General features: G+C 35.2%; 1 protein-coding gene across 1 annotated transcript in view; it reads right to left on the reverse strand.

The window, feature by feature from the left end:
- LOC140146062 (neuronal acetylcholine receptor subunit alpha-3-like) overlaps positions 1 to 19,843 on the reverse strand; it is a 141,307-nt gene extending 121,464 nt beyond the window's left edge. The window contains exon 1 of the mRNA XM_072167807.1: positions 19,640 to 19,843. Coding sequence (XP_072023908.1) covers positions 19,640 to 19,754 — 115 coding nt within the window. The 5' untranslated portion in view covers positions 19,755 to 19,843. The remainder of the gene's footprint in view (positions 1 to 19,639) is intronic.
- Between the last annotated feature and the right edge of the window lie 1,278 nt (positions 19,844 to 21,121).

The following is a 21,121-nucleotide window of genomic DNA, read 5'->3' on the forward strand; positions in this document are numbered from 1 at the left end:
GGTTACGCCAATATGTGATGCGATCAAGCAAAATCAGTCGGAACTTGGAAATATTGATTTTGAGATATAGCCAAGCAAATGAAATTATGTCCTTTTGTTTGCTATTGTTTTGGAAACTCTTTAATAGCTCATATCTTTGGAACTGGTTGTTCAATTTTAATGGGGTTTTCTGCAAAATGCAGCTTTGCAAATGCTTTTTACTGTGCTATAAGAAACTGAAAATTAATATTTCCGAGTTCCGACTGATTTTGCTTGATCGCATCACATATGATAGCGTCATCCATAACATAGTAGTAGTACGATGTTGTATGTTTCAACACGTCGCGATGGTTATAGCGATGTAGTCATGCAATATTCAACGTTCTCGTGCCTTATAGATGACAGATGTAGAATCGTATCTTAACATTTAGATAACTTATACTTGACTTATAAATTATGCGACAGCAAGTGTGGAAAGCAAAGAAAAGCACTGATAATCCGGTTTGAACCCATAATCTATTTTATTTATATTCCATTTGAACAAGGGCAATGATTTATTTATTTTATTTATTTCTTCTTTAACGCATAAAAATGATTCCGATATTTTATAACAAATTGTTAGATAAATAAATGTTTATCCTGAATTTGTACATGCCAGATCTGCACTTAATGTACACGAATGTCAGGTTTTTAGGATAATTGAGTTTTAACATAATTATGGTGTTTGTGTGTGTATGGGGGGGGGGGGTGTGTGTGTGTGTGTGTGTGTGTGTGTGTGTGTGTGTGTTTTCCTAATAGAGTTATCATTCAGAGTTGTGCATGATACTTTTAATGTGATTTTCCTGAGATACCTGAGTTCAAACCGAAACATCATTAATTTCAGTGGCTGTATATATATAATTGATTACTGGAGTTTAATTATGACTTGTTGGGTTGCATTTTGCCAGGTTTCTGTGTATTTATGTGTAATTTCGTCTTGTTGAAGTCGTATGAATGAGATTAATTAATCTGTAATCACTGTATGAATGTACATAATTTGGTACCAGAATTTAAAATGTCAGTGGAGAGAGAGCTTTTTTATATTTTTTAAATTCCGGTAGGTCCTTGGAGAAACATGCTTTGATTTGCTAGTCTGTACGGAGTTATAAAGCAAGTCCTACTATTTTTGTTTCATGGTCTACGCATTTAGAATTATACGGTATAATCTTCGCGTATATTACACAATATGCACACCATTCTATGCATGATTGTATTGCTCCCCAATTGCAATACTGCGCCAAAAGGTATCCTTACACTTGAAAAAAAATCCTTATTTCAAAACTGAACCATATTTGGGTAAATATTTGTTTAAAACGTACTAGTTATCTAATCCTGCTCATTATGACACCCCATTGAATCCCACCCCTCAAGAAGTAAAGTAATAAGCAATAAGTGACAAACTGGCATATACAACTAGGCGAAAAGATTCCAACAAGCGTAACGAAGAGACAACACAGTTTATTCAATGAAGTTTTATTTAAAGCAGTTTTTATTTTAGTTTTTACTTCTCTGTACGTTTCATAATTTTCATTTTATTCGTCAGTTTTCCATTCACTAGATGTCTGTGGATTTTTAAATATGTCGGTTTGTCACTTTTAAAATTGGAACTTCGTCTTATCAAATGCTTGTAACTTTGCTTCTTGAAGTCACATTGGATTAAATGGGTGTCATAGTTTGCCGGATTAGATAGTACATCTATTAAACAAATAAATTTACCCAAATATTGTTGTTTGTTTGTTTGTTTTATTTCTTCTTTAACCTGGGACACTCAATCAGTTGAAAACACAATTAATCATCTGTTCTTCCTTGAGGCCCAAGGGAGAACAGTGTAAGGATACTTTTTGGCGCAGTATACATGGTATAGATGACTCCAAAGGAATGTGATTTAAATTTGAAAATGACCATCATATTCCCTAGAGGCCGAATTGACTTGCTTCGTGACTCACATATTTATTTCCATTTTTGATATTTTAATACTTATGCTCGAGAGATATAGGCAAGAGTAGCATAGTTTCAATTTGATCCCGTTTTAGTGCACATGGGACAGGCTGTTTGGAAGTTAAATGGAGTAACTAGCATTAATCACACGTTCTTATGCTTGATATAAATTAATTAATAACATGTTTCAAGATTTCCCCATTACGTTTTAGTTAACGTAGAAAAAACTGAACTTGAACATAACGCAAAATATAGAATGTTTTGGTCCTGAACATGGGTGTGTTTTTTGTCTGATTCTTCTGTTTTAGAGAAAATATGTCAATATATTTAAGGCTTCCTGGACCGTGATGTTTTTACAGTTCGAAAATAACAGGTCGTTATAATACTTAGCATATCCTTTGGAAATGACAGGGTTGATATTTTGTAACACCTATTAGTCCTCACATTTTAGATATCGAACTTGTAGTCTTTTGTCCAGAATACACATGGGCCTAGACTTTTGGTTATTCGCAAAGTTATTCTAAGTTTCTTTCATCATTTTGTTTTGGAGCGTCAAGTCTCTTCAGACAAATCAATAGTGTCTTAGTGTCTGCAGGTGAAAATGCAACGGAAAATGGTTGCTGCTGCTGTAAAAGCTCTTGCTTAATAATTCAAAAAACTTGACAGAACCCAGGTTGAGTCGACTGAAAGGTCACATCTGCAAAAATAACTTCACTGGACATTACTCAACAGGCTCAATATACATTTATATTTGGTGAAGTGAACAGAGGCAGTAACGATAGGCAAATGATCATTCGCTTTCAATGTAGTCCTTCAAAAATGACTCTCGGCTTGAGAAGTTTAAAACTATATACCCATTCCAGGCCAGCGTGGGCCTTCGGCCTCGTTATTCGGCTTCGCCGAACATGCTCCTCCCTAGCCGAGGTCATTCTTGAAGGACTCTTTCAATGTGGAGTGAGGATTGGCAATGGGTCAGGTTCATTGGAAATTATAATTTAAGTGGGGTAATTAACCGTAACCAGGCATTTCACTGAAATTGTAATTGATTTAAGTATTATTAACATACTTCGAGATTTCATGTTATAGAAAAAGCTAAAGAGATTGAATAAAAACAAATTTCGATTCTTGACTTTATTGTATTGTGTTTTTGTTGTTGTTATTGTTTGTTTTTCTGCTGTGTTAGGAATTCTTCTTCATTACGCATCAAACAAATTTCGACATGCTCCAAGCTCTCTGGACCGTGGGGTTTTTACGTTTCGAAAAAGATAGGTCGTTAACTATTACAGCAATTCCTTCGGGAATGACGAGGCTGACGTCCTGTCAGTCATAAAGTTTTTTTTTTCTCTATTCTTAACCGAAGGCAGAGAGGATATCTGTTTCAGCGGCACTTGATTGAACAACAGGGTGCAATTATCTTATGCAAATATATACACGTATTTTGTAACACTATCGAATCATAAGGAGGGCAGACCAAAAGGTGAATTTCCTATGCCATTTGACATGTGGTCGTATTGAATGTATTCCCAGTTTGCGTTGCAAAACTTAGGTATCTTCTATCTACCGTGTGGCCCCTGTTCCAATTCCAAATTGCTTGCTTCGGGGAAAATTGGTTTTGTTTCGTACAATTAAAAGTATTACACATTGGGCAAAAATCAGAACGTGAAATCGACTTGCAAGGTTTTGTGTTGGTATGGGTGGATGTCAGTAGAGGTGTGAGGAGGATATATTGCACGTGATGATTTTTGGAGTGTAATGGTGAAGGCTCTTGCAAAATACGGATATGTACATTAAACCTGCAGCAGAAATTGTTCAGGAATCGCATGTCCTATTAATTCAATTAAACCAGAAAACATTCGATCAATGTGCACAGCACTCGTCTTCTATAACACAAGGTCATTATCTGATGCAAAATGTTTGATGTTATTGAACTGCGCCTCGAGATTTAAGACAAATTCAATGACTTGTAATCCCCATAATTGATCTTGATGGGAGACATATTGAAAGTCTCCAACACAATAAATCTTACCCGCCGGCTGCGGCAGGTTATTCGCAAAGTTATTTAAAGTTTATTTCATCATTTCCTTTTGGAGCGTCAAGTCTCTTCAGACAATTCAATAGTGTCTTAGTGTCTGCAGGTGAAAATGCAACGGAAAAGGGTTGCTGCTGCTGAAAAAGCTCTTGCTTAATAATTCAAAAAACAGAATCCAGGTTGAGTCGACTGAAAGGTCAAATCTGCAGAAAATAATTTCTTTACTTATATCAGGTGGTACATCTGATATACTGTAGTGCTCTGCGATTGACAAGAACGATCAATTTGAAAACGGATCGTATATTAAATAGTACCACAGTACATACTGATGGCAATAGTGTGAGACGAAACACTGATTAAACCTTCATAAGATTTGATCATAGCTTGGGGTCAAAGGGTACGCGGAGGGTAAGTATGTGTCCTCTCATGACAAATTGATGATAAATACAAAGCAGAATAAGTTACATGAATTTGGCTAAAAGTATGGTGTATGAGAATAGCTCTGAGTACGGTGATAGCATGCAAGTGTAAATTTAGCTAAGTCACCGGGGACATTACTCAATAGGCTCAATATTTTTTCTGTGAAGTTAATAGAGGCATTAACGATATGCAAATGCTTATTTTCTATCAATGTGAAATGAATTACTTTTTGTTTCAACTACAAATTTAACTACGGACATTGGCGTTTTTTAGGCACTTAGACATGTGCCTTAACATTTGTCCTCCCTTTACCTACACTTCACTTACTTATATGTGTTCCCTTCTCGTGGCATTATATTATCATATTGAATTAACAGGCTTCATGGTGTGAGTATAGACTAGCATCTATAATAGTACAACAACAAGTGAACCATTTATACTTTCCAGACAACGGGTGGCAAAGCACTTATACAGAGAATGGAGGGAAAAGGTAAATTGACGGAATTTTGTCTTCCGGACTACCTTTTCTTTACCATAACTTCGATTTTATGAGTCATGCACTGAGTTTATATTGTCCATGCTCACTTCATTAATTAGTTTGAACTTCAGAATTACAGTTCCGTAAAAACCTCTACGCTTCTGTTGAAGCACGACATGACATACGTTGTTGAAATCCTTTCTTGTCTTTTTTCTTTTGTTTGCATAAATAAGGAATAAAGCGTCAATATTGCTAAATCCATAATAATGGGGGGGGTTGGAACATTGAAACGAGATTGAAAATGAAACGAGTCAACAAATTCAATAAACCGTTTTAACATATTAAAAAAGGTGTTCCATACAAAATCCCAAACGTCAAAAGGTAAATCGACCATGTTCCGGATTTATTGGGAACGTATCCCAGAAATGGCAAGATAAAGGATATCATAATTCCCTCTCATTATTTCCCAGACATTCAGTTAGTGGTTCATCTTGGCCTTGCCCCTTTGTAAATGATCATGACGACTCAGAAATGATTTTGATTTCCAGGCCGATTCATTGGAGACTATATAGTAAGACGACTGCTTTTCGCCCACTGATTAATAAAGTTCCCCTACTCAACGTTGTATAAAATTATACATTCAAATTGAAACTAAAAGACTTTCACCATCTATGTGTCTCGCGCACATAACCAAAGACAATGCACCACACAGTGTCATCGCCCCGATATCTTCATGGCAGAAATCGCCATGGTAGGTTGAATCCACCGCCACGCATGGCCATTTTGTATCGACCTGCTTAATAGTTTTGAGTCGCATAATGGGCCGAAGGACATCTGATTAAGGCTACTGACAATAGCCCCGATTAGCGCGGTGACTGACCTCGCTGTGTGTCATTCGAGCGTGGTACGCCATAGGTCATATGCTTTTAGGCCTATACACTGCGCTATATAATTCGGCACATATAAATCAGAATTATTGTCAGTTTTTGACTCAAGACGCGAGCTACTCTCTCAAGACGCAAGCTAACGACTATCATATCTGTTCAAAATATATATTCAACTGCAAGGAACCACATCTGGTTTCTTTATACGAAATCATTTACGGGAGATATTCATCATTTTCTACCCCGGTATCCAAAGAGTTTCTTCTCATATCAAACTCGTGCATAGCAAATTCACTTGTATCGATCCCGGGTATTTATTTTAGTGCCTCTGCTGACAAAGTAATTATTAGCCAGGTGATGTCGGTGTGCACCATTCACGTAAGCACACACACAATCTCATCATCACATTCACACACCCATTCACAAACCCACACAAGAATATGAACATTAGCACAACGGGAAGAGTTGTACCCCGTAATATTTTAGCTCATTTTTCCGGTGCATTAACACACTCAAAATAGCGCCCAGGGGACTTGGGTTAACCTAAAGCCTTCATTTTAGGACATGTTTGGACTCACCACCTTACCTGATAGTATGGTAGTCGATAACTTTGCAGATGGTTGGGAAATGGAGAGGTCAAGCTAATTCTCTGCTCTTAACTAATTATGATATCAAACTTTATCTATTTCCATTTAGCCAATATTGCAGTTTTATTATAGCGAGTTTTCCCAATTTTGTTAGGGCACACTCACGTAATCACAGGATAGAAGATATCCATACATTTCGATTTGTACACAATCTAACAGCATAACGGGGTATAATTTTACGGGGGGAGGGGGTATGAACCCCGCAAGTAAAGCCTATAACCAGAACACATGCATGTAAGACCAGGGTTAACGCCACACTCTATGAACATATAACAATTCTGTGTTGTACTCTTCATGTTGCACATTACACAAAATGTCTGTCCAGCAACATGATAGAACATGAATTCATGAAGTAATTCAATTAGTGTTCAATATAAACCATTGCCATGTGTAACACGTACAGGCTGTATCAAAATGATTGCTCCGAATATTTTCCACTAATTATCAACAAGCGTGTGGTTTCAATGCAACACAAGAAGTGCCTAATTTGTACGTAAATGTTATAAATGGTCACTAAACTATAGACTGTGACAATTTCAAGAGAATCCAATGTTACATTTAGAGAAACAGGCTTTTTAAGAAACATTAAAACGGATGAGTGCCAATCATTTTGATACAACCCGTATTTAGGCAGTATTCTGATTTCTATATGAGTGAAATGTAATTATCGCAATCGTTGGAATTTAAATTATAACTAATGCAATGCGAATACTGCAAGTGTCAGTGAGATGTCACTTATCTTTGATAATTACTCACGTGCCTTCACGAGATGTTATATCCCATATAGGGGGCGTAATTATGGTAAGGAATTTATCAATCTTGACTGATTGCTTGCTTGATTCATTGAATGATCGATTGATTGGTTGATTGATCCATTGATTGATTCGTTGACTTTTGATTATTTCAGAGCGGCATTTCAATGGCAATTCAGCTAAAATTCCTTCGAAGCGAACACATTTTCCATAAAGGTGGGCTGTTTAACATTATACTGACCTTTACATATCATATCTTGTACATTCTTCACATCCTGCTTTACTGGTAGAATCTTAGCAACATTAGGTAGCCCCTAATAATTGATCATGCTATCAGTCTTCTATGAAACATTTACAGAGTTGTAGACACAAGGCCAGCCGGTAGGCAATATGTGAAGCAACTAACACCTCGGCCATATCACGCACTAATACATTTTGCTATCATATACATGAGCAGCTAGACTTGCTGTTACATTCTGAAGTGGTTACTTCAACACCTAACAGCTGTATGTATGTTGAATGTGCATTATACCGGTAAAGCATTACTGCCCAATTGAACATTTATAAACCCACTATGGGCGCTGTATTAAGTATATTCACATATGGTACAATTATCTGTCTTATTTTCTGCGTCTCTCCAAGTGTAATTGCCTAGATCAACATTAAACTCACCATCGTCTATCAGAATTTCCAATCACTGTGGTACGTTTAAGGCAGGGGTACTTATCTAAGATCAATGTCAATGATGTTATGACAGCATTTGTGTCCGTGTTCATTAAGCCTGAGTGCAAAGCTTTAGCGCAATTATTGTGACTATAGCAATAAAGCTCTACGATCGGTGTTAGTGATCATGACCGAAAGGGTATTTTGTCCCTATTTTAGCCACACACACACGTCCTTGTATGCGTTTTTGCATCAGTATTTTGCTAAACAGTGGCAATACTCTTGAAACGGTGTTTTCACCAACTACATAATTTTACACCTAACTCTTTGACGGAACAAGGTTGGGTGGATCACGAACATTAAATTGCATCCCCAAGTATTGAGGTGGTGCAGTGATGTGTGCCCTGGGATGGTGAAGTATAGACGGAGCAAGTCATTTTGCAGGTTAATATTGGGGCAAGCAATTCCTGACACAGATATTCTTCTGTTATTTTATCGTCTAAAAATGGCTGAAAACGTACAAATATTATGCCCGCTGCGCCCGCATCACATATTTAGAGATCTGCAGGTTTTAATAAGGTTCACCAAAATCTGCCATGTGTAATGGCCAAAGATTTGTTGGCATTACGAAGGGAGTGGGTAGATTGTTTGGCATGTTGAAAGTGGTAAGCGATTTTTGGTAGACCATTTTGAGGATTCACCACATGATTCTCGTAGCATCTGTTTTTTTTACTTTGGGAGCAGAACATCCGCTATGTACATTACATGTAGTTAATGTATTGGAGGGACTGATTCAAAAGCTTCAAAAAAGCACCTATCTGGCAAGAAAAAATGCAGTATTTATATTGAATATAACTTAGAGATGCTGCATTTATAATTCAACAGATATCTGTTCGAATGATACTTCTACCAAAGAAAATGATATAATTTTAGAATAATTTACATTTTCCATATTCACAATAATCAATCATTATACATAGTATGCATGTTTTCTAGCTAAACGTTTATGGCAAATTTCCATAAGCACCGTCCGATTAAAAGGGAATAAAAACTCAATTATTGTGTATTAAAGAAGAATTACACTATCAACCGCTGTCAATGTGGAATAAATACGATATACATAACAATTTTCTTCACGAGGACAAAGCCCTTATATACCCACTACAGGTATTACATTCGTGTTGCCTATGTTTTAAACACAAAGGAGCATTCGAAAGACGTAAGGGTGTTTTCGTGACTTGCTTTGAAAGGCGTCATATCCCGAGGGGTGACTTACTGTACTTTCTTTTAATCAAAAGATCCGCGCTTTGCGTTTTAATACAAATCATACAATTCGCAATGCAATGCATTTTGTGCGAGTTCAAAATAGTATTCAAAATGTTTTACTAAAATCAAAAATGCGCTCCAACTCTTTTTTTAAATAAAAAAATTTCAACAAATGTGATTGTTATTACTCACGCAATTATAGGCCAAATCGACATTGAAACTTGCAATGCATTGTGGGACAGTTTTGCAATTTTGGACACTTTGCCCCCTGACCTTTCAGGAAAATTGATTTTGTGCGTACAAAATATTATTTAAAATGCTTTACTACATGTAGAATAAAAAAAAAATGTTTAAAAAATATGATTATTCATAAAATAAATATTTGAAATATTGTTAAATAATAACCTTATCACAATAATAAATGGGTGAATAATAATTACACATTTACAGCAATTTCTCCGATATGTCAAAGTGTCCCCAAACTCTCAAGAACCGGAAGTTACAATGCCGATTGGTCTTATCTGATCACAACACAGGGAAACAACGATTTCTCAGTGTATGCGTTGACAAATTTAATGTTAACGAAAACTAATGATAATTAAAGTCATGAATCTTAAATATGATTCTGTACATCGAGTAACACACAGTGATTCGCGTTATTATGCGTAATAATAATGTTTTAGAGGAGATACATGGCATATCAGCGACAAAATATGTAACATATCATATTACTCAATTGCTATGCTACATAAATTCCGAAACATAATTGCTTAACGGGGCCACTGTTGCAAAAAAGGCAGCGCGATTCCCTTCTCGACGGGCTCATTACAACGAGTTCTTTATAGATTGGACACCTGCATGGGATGATGTTTAAATTTATTTATTTATCATGTTTATTGGCCTTATAATTGTTTTTTTACTATGTTAGCAATCTGCACGAAGCGATCATGATGGTGATATCATATCCGGATATCATATATATCAGTATATGGCGGGGGTTATACCTTAAAACCTCGTCTACAAGCATATAGAATGCTTATGATGAAAGCTATTAAGTAAGCTTTCATCCGTAAAATACTATATATACTTGTAGACGAGGTTTTACGGCATGTCATTAGAACGGGACATATCACCACATGGCTAAACATGTATGCTAGCCCAAAAGCAACTATCAATCTATCGTTATTGGCACATGTATGGCATCCTAAGGGGATTTCTACAGAGTCACATTTTCTGTCTGAATTCGAATTTAAGGAAGTAATAAATCATAGAAAAAAATGAATAACTTATTTTACATTGGTATTTTACAACATTCATTTAATTAATCAAATAAATTTTAGTATTTTCGACATGTTTAAAAAAGTTAAATCCTACCCAAGCCTTTCGGCCCATTGGGCAGCGCCTATATCCGTTTCATAACCCTAGGCCACATGTCTGCAAGCAGAAAATCTACAGCAGGGGGTTAGTCCACTGGTATCCACGTGTTTAACTTTCCCTACTCCATTCTTCCAATGCCGAACGCCTGACAAGAAGGCAGTAGGTACCATTTTTAAAGCCTTTGGTATGGCGCGGCCGGGATTCGAACCCGCGACCTCCCGATCGTGAGGCGGACGCTCTAACCATGGCCACCACGACGTGTTTAACTAGCCAATTAATATAAGTTTTCTAGTAAATATCAGTGGCGGCACCAGGTTTTTTTTTCGGGGGCAGGGGGGCAGGGGGCAAGTGAATTTCTGGGGCGGAATCAACCAATTTTGGACAATGTATTCATCATCAAGTCCCGTATTACAGTTATAACATAATTGAGCTTACCAACAGTGTTGCATAGTTGCTCCAATAATATCCCAAATAAAAGAGCATAGATCGACAATCCAGCTAGCGGAATTTGCATCGACTTTGATGTATAAAATTCAACCAATAGTCATGGCATTGTTCGGGTTCTCTGTTACAGCGTTCTCCGTATATTATCTTACTACTTCACAGTCTCTGAAGCACGCACACGTGTTGGATGGAGTGTATTGTTTTCTAACCATATTCATGCAGCCTCACGCCATGGTATCATAAAATGGCTTTCCAAAATGCTTCAGTCACTAAAAATATATATGATATGCAACATTAAATTAGCACTTTTGTGGGCAATGTACTCGTTTTTAGTCCGTTTATGACAAACGACGGTCCCCACTTTCCCCCTCAGAAAGAATTCCCATAAAGAATATGGTCACATAACTTACACCATATCGAGACAAGAAATCGGTTACAAGAATCGGGATATAAGATGATTGACCTTTGGTCTAGTCGATCTTTGTTTTCGAATACATACTTAAGTCAAAATGCGAAATGTGTTTTTTCTAAACAAATGATCAATGATGTAATATTATATTCTGGGATCAAGCACCTATACATTTTGTTATACGGTATTTTATTGTACGTTTAAAGGCCCTTTCAGTGATTTCACAGGAACATTTAAAAAAATGGAAAATTGTCCGAGTTGCTTAGAAATAAAGAATAAGTCTACAGAATTTCATTAAACCACTTTTCCCCTGAATACATCGACAAATTAGTCAAAAAACAGAAGTTTTAGAAAGGTTTTCTACTTCAACTCAGATCGACTCGAGAAAATCGAGATTTTCGTACAGTGCGCCACCAATCGACTGGAAAAACTTCCTAGTCCAGTGTTTCTAACACGGGGAAGTAGAGTCTAAATTGATTTAAAACAGACGCTTAATTTTTGTAGTAGAAAACAAAATAAGCAATTAAACATGTTAAAGGTCACCGAGGCAAACTAACGGTCAATTCAAATATGAAAAACAGTTAAAATTGTGTATTTTGTTTAAAATAGTAGCTACTGATGTAATAAGTAGTAGAAACAATACGCAACGCGTGTTGGTACGTGGAGAGTGAGCTTCTTTCGATCTCGAGTCGGACTTTTTGTACTGTCAGTATCAAAAGTCCAGAATCATGCAAATGCTTTATTTTGTCTAAAATACACGGCTTTCGACCGAACCACTAGCAGGCTATGTTAGCACATCTATGCCAATTACAAAGGTACCAAAATCTGAATTTTGATGATTTTTACGATCGTCCGGATGAGCAAATCACTGAATGGGCCTTTAATACGTTCAACAGTTTCAGCAATTTCCGAGTTCAACCAATACATTTTTAAACAGTGGAATCGATCGCTACAGCTGAAATCTCATTTTTCGGGTCTTGTTTCATTACCTTTAATCAAGGCCATTAATACGAATCATCAGACTGTTGGTTTTTCAAGAAGCTGCTAAAATATCATCTGCTCCAGCAATCCTACCAGATTTTATTTCTTGTGTCTGCCTAACAGCGCCTTTGAACAATATTGCAGATTGGCGTTATTATAAATTTATCATGTTGTAGCTGTTGTCAATGATTTACAAAATGTAGAAATGTGTACTAACATAATAGTATCCACTTTGGACGATTATTCTAGTTCCCCATTTTTTAACACTTGTAAGTTTCTTTCTTTGGCAAGTTGTCCCTTGGATCACTATTAAACTCTTTAAACACTATTTTACATTAAGAGAGCAATGATTGCGACTGCATGACCCAAGGGGTGGATTTAATTAGTTTCGTGACAAGCATATTTTTGCATGAATACAATGTACACTTACCTCGAGAGAATTGGCTAATTATAGCATAGATTCAATTTAATATAATTTAGTGCACATAGGACAGGTTCGTTGGACTGTTTGATTGACATATGAAGTAACGAGCTGTAACCAAGCGTTTAATTCAAGTTGTAATATAATTAAAGGCCCATATTTATCAAAAGTGTCGACATTTTTATGTCATAAAAACAGCTTTGCCAAAGTATAGTATATATATCTAATCTTATCAGTAAACTGTGTTGTGCATGGAAGAATTCCTGAATTTCACATAAATTTTAACTTAGTTCTGTTAATAAAACGTAAATAGCTTAGGGGTATTGCCTCGGAGCTAATGTTTTACTTTTCACGGGTTGAATAGCGCCCTCATATTCTTAAGCCATAAAGTAGCTGTTTTTTTTTTAATATTCTGCATTTAATATTATCGGCTTGGTATGTTGGCTCAGTGGTCTAACCGGTGTAATTTAATTTAATTAAAAGTATGTTTAATTAAATTAAATGTATGTTTAATTCAATTAAAAGTATATTTAAATTGCAACAAAATCATGACAATTCCACGGTACACCTGGAGAAAAGTGGCATTAATAATTTGTGTACAAAACCCTTGCACAGAAGATGTATGAAATTGCCTTTTACGGAAAATGTGCCCACATTTGGCGTACTCTATATCTCATTCGATTGCTGTATTAGTAGCATATTGAATACGTAATATAAATGACTGGTTCGTAAGTGCCCTTCTTTGAAAACCAAACCATATAGCTGCATTTTTACAATATAATGACAAAAATAATCATCTACAGGGTGTCCCAGAAAAAAGTACCGAGTGATTGAATGTGGACATAAGTCGAGAAATCTTATTATGTATATTATATGCTAATTGTACATGAGTTGGTTGATACATAACGCATGCGTCAATTCACTTTATTCCAAGTTTGAAAGCGCTAGCGGTTAACTGTCAATGGGCTTTATATTTTGTTCGATGAATCATTTTCATTCTTCTTAAACAACATGTTTCTTGCAAATTAGGTTTTGTTCAAATTCGAAAAACTGCACGATATTAAAAATTAAAGCTTGCATGTAAGATGATGCTAGGTACTATCGTTTTACGTTAATGTTGATATAATTATTGTACAAAGAATTATTGCATAAAGAATTCCAGCTGGCTAAAAGTTTTCTCACACACATTAATGTTTTTGGAATATTTCCAAGAAATGGTAATGCAAAGTTCAAATATTTTAAAACTTCAATGTTACATGATATCAAACATCACTCATAAAGCTGTATAAGCACTTGATCATTGTCATTCTTGGCTCAAATGTTCTTTGGAAAGTTAAAATATAACATATTTGTGAAAAGTTTTCTCGGACAAGGCTGTTGTTTATCTTCAGTGAAAGTATGATAACACCGTCAGTTTATAAAATAGATAATGATGACTAAATTTAATGAGATACACAAACTTTAGGACTGGTTGAATGAGTATGAAAAAACCGCCTGTTAATAATATGATACACGGAACATTTTTACTTCAGAGGGCAAAGCCCCTATATACCTTTATATTCCATGTACTATATTAACGTACATTATATTAGTTTCGTTATCACATTAGTGTTGCCTATGTTTTAAACATTCTAAAAGAGCATTTGTGAGACTTGATTATATTAAGTAATTTGCTTTGAAAGGGGTCATGACCCAAGGTACGTGACTTGTCCTTTAAAGTTACCCATGTCAAATCAAATAGAAAAATCGTTGCATTAATTATTTTTAGCTTTATCTTTACCTAATAAGAACGTGTAAGTTATTTGTTTTCAAAGAACATAGTTCAACCCAATATATTGTACTTGTTTTTTTAATTAAAAGATCCGAGTTTTACATTTTATTTATTATTTAAATGACCCTATGGTAAATTACCACGTGGTGATAATTAACAGAAGTGAAAGAACAAAAATGTTAATATCTAATCTGTGTAGGCGATTATTGTTTATTAAAAATGTTAACAAAGTGAAACAGTAATAGTCTGTGTTGTAGATAATTGTTTAATAAGCAATGTTTACTTGGTGGATCGATTGAAGAGCTTAAGAAGGGTATGATGGGAATGAACCAGGGAAGCTAATAATCGCACTTATATTATCCTTGGTCTTGCGGTTATTAAGGTAGCCAAATAACATATCAAAACGAACGTTTTGGACGTTCCCACTTTGAAGAAAGATCATGCACATGGGGTGGAAATGACACCCCTTATATCAAATCATGGAATCTCTTTGATAAAAATTATACCATTTCTCTCGTTTGTCAGCTTTATTTGTTCCAAAATTTGAGTGAAAGCACCACTAGGTCATGCTCCCCTCCACCCACCTGAAGACCTTTTCACCCATCCCTACATACATCATATACAGACCCTACACTTACCCATCCCACCACTATCACACATGTAGCTAGAACATTATAAAATTGGTCTTGCTATGTGCAATATTATAAGTGATAACCACAACATATTTTAATTTAAAAAAAATTAAAATATCAATAACATTACAATTAATGCTTTTTATATTCAGTTCAATTAGTTCATATACTGTAAACTTTTTCTTTTTCAGTACTTTTGGATCCTGCCAACAACCAATAGTAAAGTTCACCTGACCAGTGCTTTTGTCAATTGTTAGACACAGAATATAAAGAAGCTAAAAGCAAATTACAACAATTCTACCGCTGGTTCCCTCAGAAACATTGCGGACACTTCAGCTAAACTCTTTGCAATAGTAGTTTTAAAATTGCTGGTCTCTAATTTGGCAACATATTAATTATTTTTATGCTGGTATTTCAATTAATATCTTGTTTGAGAGAAGTATTGCATAAATTGGTAGGGTAGGTCATGCTCTCCTCCACCCACCTGAAGACCTTTTCACCCATCCCTACATACATCATATACAGACCCTACACTTACCCATCCCACCACCACCACACACGTAGCTAGAACATTCTAAAATTGGTCTTGCTATGTGCAATATATAAGTGATAACCACAACATATTTTAATTTAAAAAAATTAAAATATCAATAACATTACAATTAATGCTTTTTATATTCAGTTCAATTAGTTCATATACTGTAAACTTTTTTCTTTTTCAGTACTTTTTGGATCCTGCCAACAACCAATAGTAAAGTTCACCTGACCAGTGCTTTTGTCAATTGTTAGACACAGAGTATAAAGAAGCTAAAAGCAAATTACAACAATTCTACCGCTGGTTCCTCAGAAACATTGCGGACACTTCAGCTACACTCTTTGCAATAGTAGTTTTAAAATTGCTGGTCTCTAATTTGGCAACATATTAATTATTTTTATGCTGGTATTTCAATTAATATCTTGTTTGAGAGAAGTATTGCATAAATTGGCAGGGCAGCTGTTCACTGCATCGACAATGGTTCATTAAGTTTATAGATTATTACATGACTTTTCCCAGGTCTCAAATAAAAATTTAATATACAAGTATGTAAAATGCAGTATCAAAACATTGGAATTTAATATTAGCTGAAAATGCTGAAATAATATTAGTAATAACAGTGCAGAAGAGATTCTGTCCAATAGCCGAAATAATAAGGTAAAGTGAAAGAAACTACACTACACCGGGTATAGCGAAAGAAACCACATCGGCTCTTTTATCTGTATATATAACATAATTGTAGTTCTATGGGGACTTAAAAAAAATGTCATAATTATGACATTTATGTCTGTGACAAAATTAATTATCAAACATAACACATTTGGCTGTAAACGTTACAAATATGTCAAAAAAGCAGGTTTGAGAACCAATTAACGAATTTCATATGATAAGATCGTATGTTATGGCGAGTTTACAGGATGAATATCATACAAAAGACAACAACGCCTTTCCATTTTTGTTAACATAGTAATTCCTGAAACTTAATGAGGTGTCATCTCTTAGAATTGATAGTATTTTAAAATAGATTCGGATCATATATGACACCAACAAGACAAGCTTACCCATCGATAAAAAACACCTGTCAAAATATGATTCAACAAGTCATACTTAAGCTGCAGGGATCGATTCTATCATAATGCTTCAATGTTTTGATTGAACTCATCGCTGAAAAAGCAATGCCGTTGAAATTGCAATAACATATTAAACGTCAAATGCATACAAGCTTCGTCACATAATATACTTATTTTGAACATAATGCTTAGAAGATCACATGGAAAATATCTTGCACAGTTCTAAATAATTACTTTCTTTAAAAAAAAACCCATTCAGAGTAATTGTGCTAAAACTCACTTAACCTAAATAACTGGTATTTGATTACATCAAGTTGTGAGATTACACATTGTGGATAGCATAGCTATTTTTAAATGTGACGATATGATCTGAATCATTACCTTTGTTGTGAGAACACTGTATACCAAAGATAGCGCTATATAGCAGTTGATATCCACACACCCCATATGTGACACGATCTGGTGCATGGGGGCCAAAGGCGGCAAATATGAAATTGAGATAAAGGCAAAAATATGGAGTAAAAAACAATAAAATACTTAAGAAAATAGACATCACAAAACTTCATAACTTTAGAACGAAGTATGCTAGACCTTTGGTGTTTTCAGTATATAATAGCTTAATGTTTTTATAAGGTTAAAATCATAGTAACTCAATTTTCAAATTTGGCCCCCATGGATCAGATCGTGTAAGACATGACCTTATCCCTCCATGGGACTGCGCATTTCAAATGGAGTTAGCTATTATGGGTAGCTCCATTTACATTCTACACCTATGTGTGGGAGATTGTTCCGCGTACGGATCGGACTCATTAGCAATATAATTATATGCCGATGCGCACTCATCAACCTCACTCTTCTTTTTAACTGTTGTTGTTATAATCATGACCAATTTGATGGATGAGCAAAGTCATCTATTCATCCGTGGGTGTCTATATTTTCAAATGTTACAAACAACACTGACAGGACATTTTTAAATGCACGTACATCATCACATGGTCAATGTAATATAAATTTTAAGAAATTGTCCCAAATATATTGATTATGTCCAAACTTATTAATTTTGTCACGAAATTAGCATTTTAATATAGTTGATGCATTGTTTTAAATCTCTTTATAAAGTAAATCGTGTTTCATGTTAGCTATACAGCACAATTTTTTTTTTTTCTTTAATTCATTATTACAATAATGTAATTTTGATTGTGGTAATGGATGAAATCAAAAACTCGATCGGCGGTCGACCCCGGTTCCGGCGGGTTCCGTCCGGTTGGAGCTGGTTTCATTTGTTCTAAACAAAGGAACGCGGTTCAGCCGGTCAACCAGTAATCGAGTTTTGATTTAATCTCTATGTGATATTTTAATTTACAAGGCATTCTGATAAAAAAAAATACTACTTAATGGCCCTCTTTCATGTTATAAAAAATATGCGCTCGATTGAAACATATTTTGTATTTTGTGCAATATATTCTATATATTCTTAGTGACAAAGTCACTATTATTATAATACATTTAAAGTAGAACATATTTTATATGCCACTTAAAAATATTGTCAGCATCGCTCTCAACTATCTCTCGCATATCCATCAGGTATGGATCAATTTATATTACATTATCCCTTTGTAATTTATGAAACTATAATTTGATAGCATAATGCCTGTGTGTATTTCTATTTCTTTTCAACGCTAAAATCCATATGTAACATATTTTGATAAAACCGTAATGCAGTACAACTCTCTCTCTCTAAAATATGTAATAATTTCCGTTTACTCACGCAATTTGTTGAGGGCTTGTTATTCATGGGTTCATTATTTAGCCTCATTAACCCATTCTTCCTTAAACCATACACAATTGAATATGAATTTATCCAGTTACGAAATTAAAAGTGCCAGTTGCACTAAAGCACGTGAAAATGTGAAATTCGTATTTGAAGGTCTCTATTATAATGAGAACAAAACATATCTTTCTACTATAGAGAGAGACATTTCTAGCCGGAACTTTAACCGGAATACTCTAAATGTATTATGAAGCTAATACAAGAGGCAATCAACTCATCTCACATCAAACCCCAATGTGACAACATTGTGACAACATTATATCTCCAATTATATCACGTTCAAACGGTTTATTACAGGTAGTTTAGGCTCTATTCAGAGCAATGGGCTGCTCCCAGCTATATCTTTGTAAACTATATCAATATGCCTTAATATGATAGACACAATTCTTTAAGACCTTCAAGAGATTTTATTTATTACTTTATTTATATTAAAATTGTCCTTCATAATGCGCTAGCAAATATTAACGAAGTGATCCTGGTGGTAATATCGTATATCGGTGTATGCTAAGATGATATAATGGCGTAAGAACATTTGTAATACAACACGTATGCCTACACGCTTTCTAAAATAGAGTACCACTTCGTTATAACCCACAGCAGCTGCTATCTATCTATGTTATCGACACAAGTTATGACAAGGTTCTATTCTCGTAGTTCTGTCTGGATTAAATAATATGATAAAGAAGGAAGTAACAATATTGCAACGACAGTAATTTATGACATATCAACAGGAGCAAATGTAATCGAATTAGAATTGTTCGAATAAGGTGCAACAATTTCGATACTTTCGACGCGTTAATAGCATAGCCAGGAAGCGTACAAGTTGATAATCAAATGTTACCTACATTTTATATACATGAGCACATGACCAAACTACCCGATGTAACTACAGGTTTAGATTATGTTATGGCATTGACAATGATTGATCAGAATAAATAGTAACCACATTGTTTTGATCATTCGGTCTATTAACAAAATTAACAACATCGAAATCGAAATAAGGCAGTAAAGTCGCCGCGATATTTTCATCATCCAGTTCAGTATCAGCGAACGGTTATAATACTTGAACTTACCACCACAGTTGAAGAGTTGTTCCAATAATATCCAAAGTAAAATGGCATAGGTCGGCAATCCAGCTAGAGGTTTTTGCATCGACTTAAATGCTGACTTTTTAAGAAGCACAGCCATGATATATAAAAGTCAACCAACAGTCATGACATTATTCGGTTCTGTATTATAGCGTAATCCGTATCTTATCTTATGAGTACATTCTGTGAAGCACACACACGTGTTGGATGGAGTGAACTGTATCCTAACCATATTCATACAGCCTCACGTCATGGTATCATAAAATGGATTTGATAACTTCCCATAATGCTTTTCTCTATCATTAATATGATATGTAACAATTAGCACTTAAGTGGGCAAGGTATTCTATTTACTCCATTTTTTGATAACCAGTCCGGCATAGTGTCCTTATCTGGAAACATCCCAAGTGTTTCCCATTAGGCCTTGCAGCCGAATCAGAGTAGTCCTACTTTAAAGAACCTATTTTATTTCGTTATAACTAAACAGATCAGCGATAAACGTCGCAAACAGATCTATAGATGTTTATGTAAGCATACCCATAGCAAAAGAAAAGTTTCCCGGTGATCACCCGATGACCATTCGGTGGCCATCAGAAACCTTTCGGGTACCTTTTCCAGAGTTATCCGAAAGTGCTCGCTAGCGGATACCTTGCGGATACCTAATTAAGTTATCCAAAAGTTTTCGGGTAGATATACGGAAGTCCCCCAAAAACTCATATATTTCAAATGAGTTACCCAGAAGGTTCCCAGAAACTTAGATTCTTTGCAGGAGTTACCCGGTGGATAATTTGACCTTGAAAATAGCACAAAGCATCTTAAGAATGCATTGTGGGTGGGTATATGGTCAGTAGCGTAGCCAGTAGTGGGGCAGGGGACAGAGTGCCCCCTGACAAAAAATGAAAGAAAAAGTACCCTCTGACAAAAAATGAAAGAGAAAATCAGGAGGGCAAAGGGAAAGAAAAAGGCAAGGAGCCCTTTTCTAGCAAAATTCAGGGCCAAAATAGTGTAAAATACGCGCGCACATTGTAAAAATAAAGCCCTTTTCAGCCGGATAATGGGCGAAAATAGTGTAAAATACCATTTTTGCGCTACACGCGCACATCATCGCAATAAGGCCCTTTTCGGGAAGCTCGAAGATACAAGATACAAGATACAAGATAATTTATTTTCCCATAATTCACAACAAGTCACATAATAATCAAATATAACTATAAGTATACATTTTTTAAGAAACAAATAAACAAGGGCAATATCAAACAACAACGAATTATGGAGGGGATGACCAGAAGGCCAGTAAGGCCAGAGGGAGTCACCCCCTTTAACAAAGACATGTTACCATCTAAGAAATAAAAAAAACAAAAAAAAAAACAAACGAGAAACACAATGCTCAATAATTAATAATATTGACCTAGATAGATAGATAGAGACGTACAGTATCTATGTATTGTATGATGCAACTGCAATTTT

Source organism: Amphiura filiformis, chromosome 2 (genome assembly GCF_039555335.1).
Source record: "Amphiura filiformis chromosome 2, Afil_fr2py, whole genome shotgun sequence".
Taxonomy (NCBI): Eukaryota; Metazoa; Echinodermata; class Ophiuroidea; order Amphilepidida; family Amphiuridae; genus Amphiura; species Amphiura filiformis.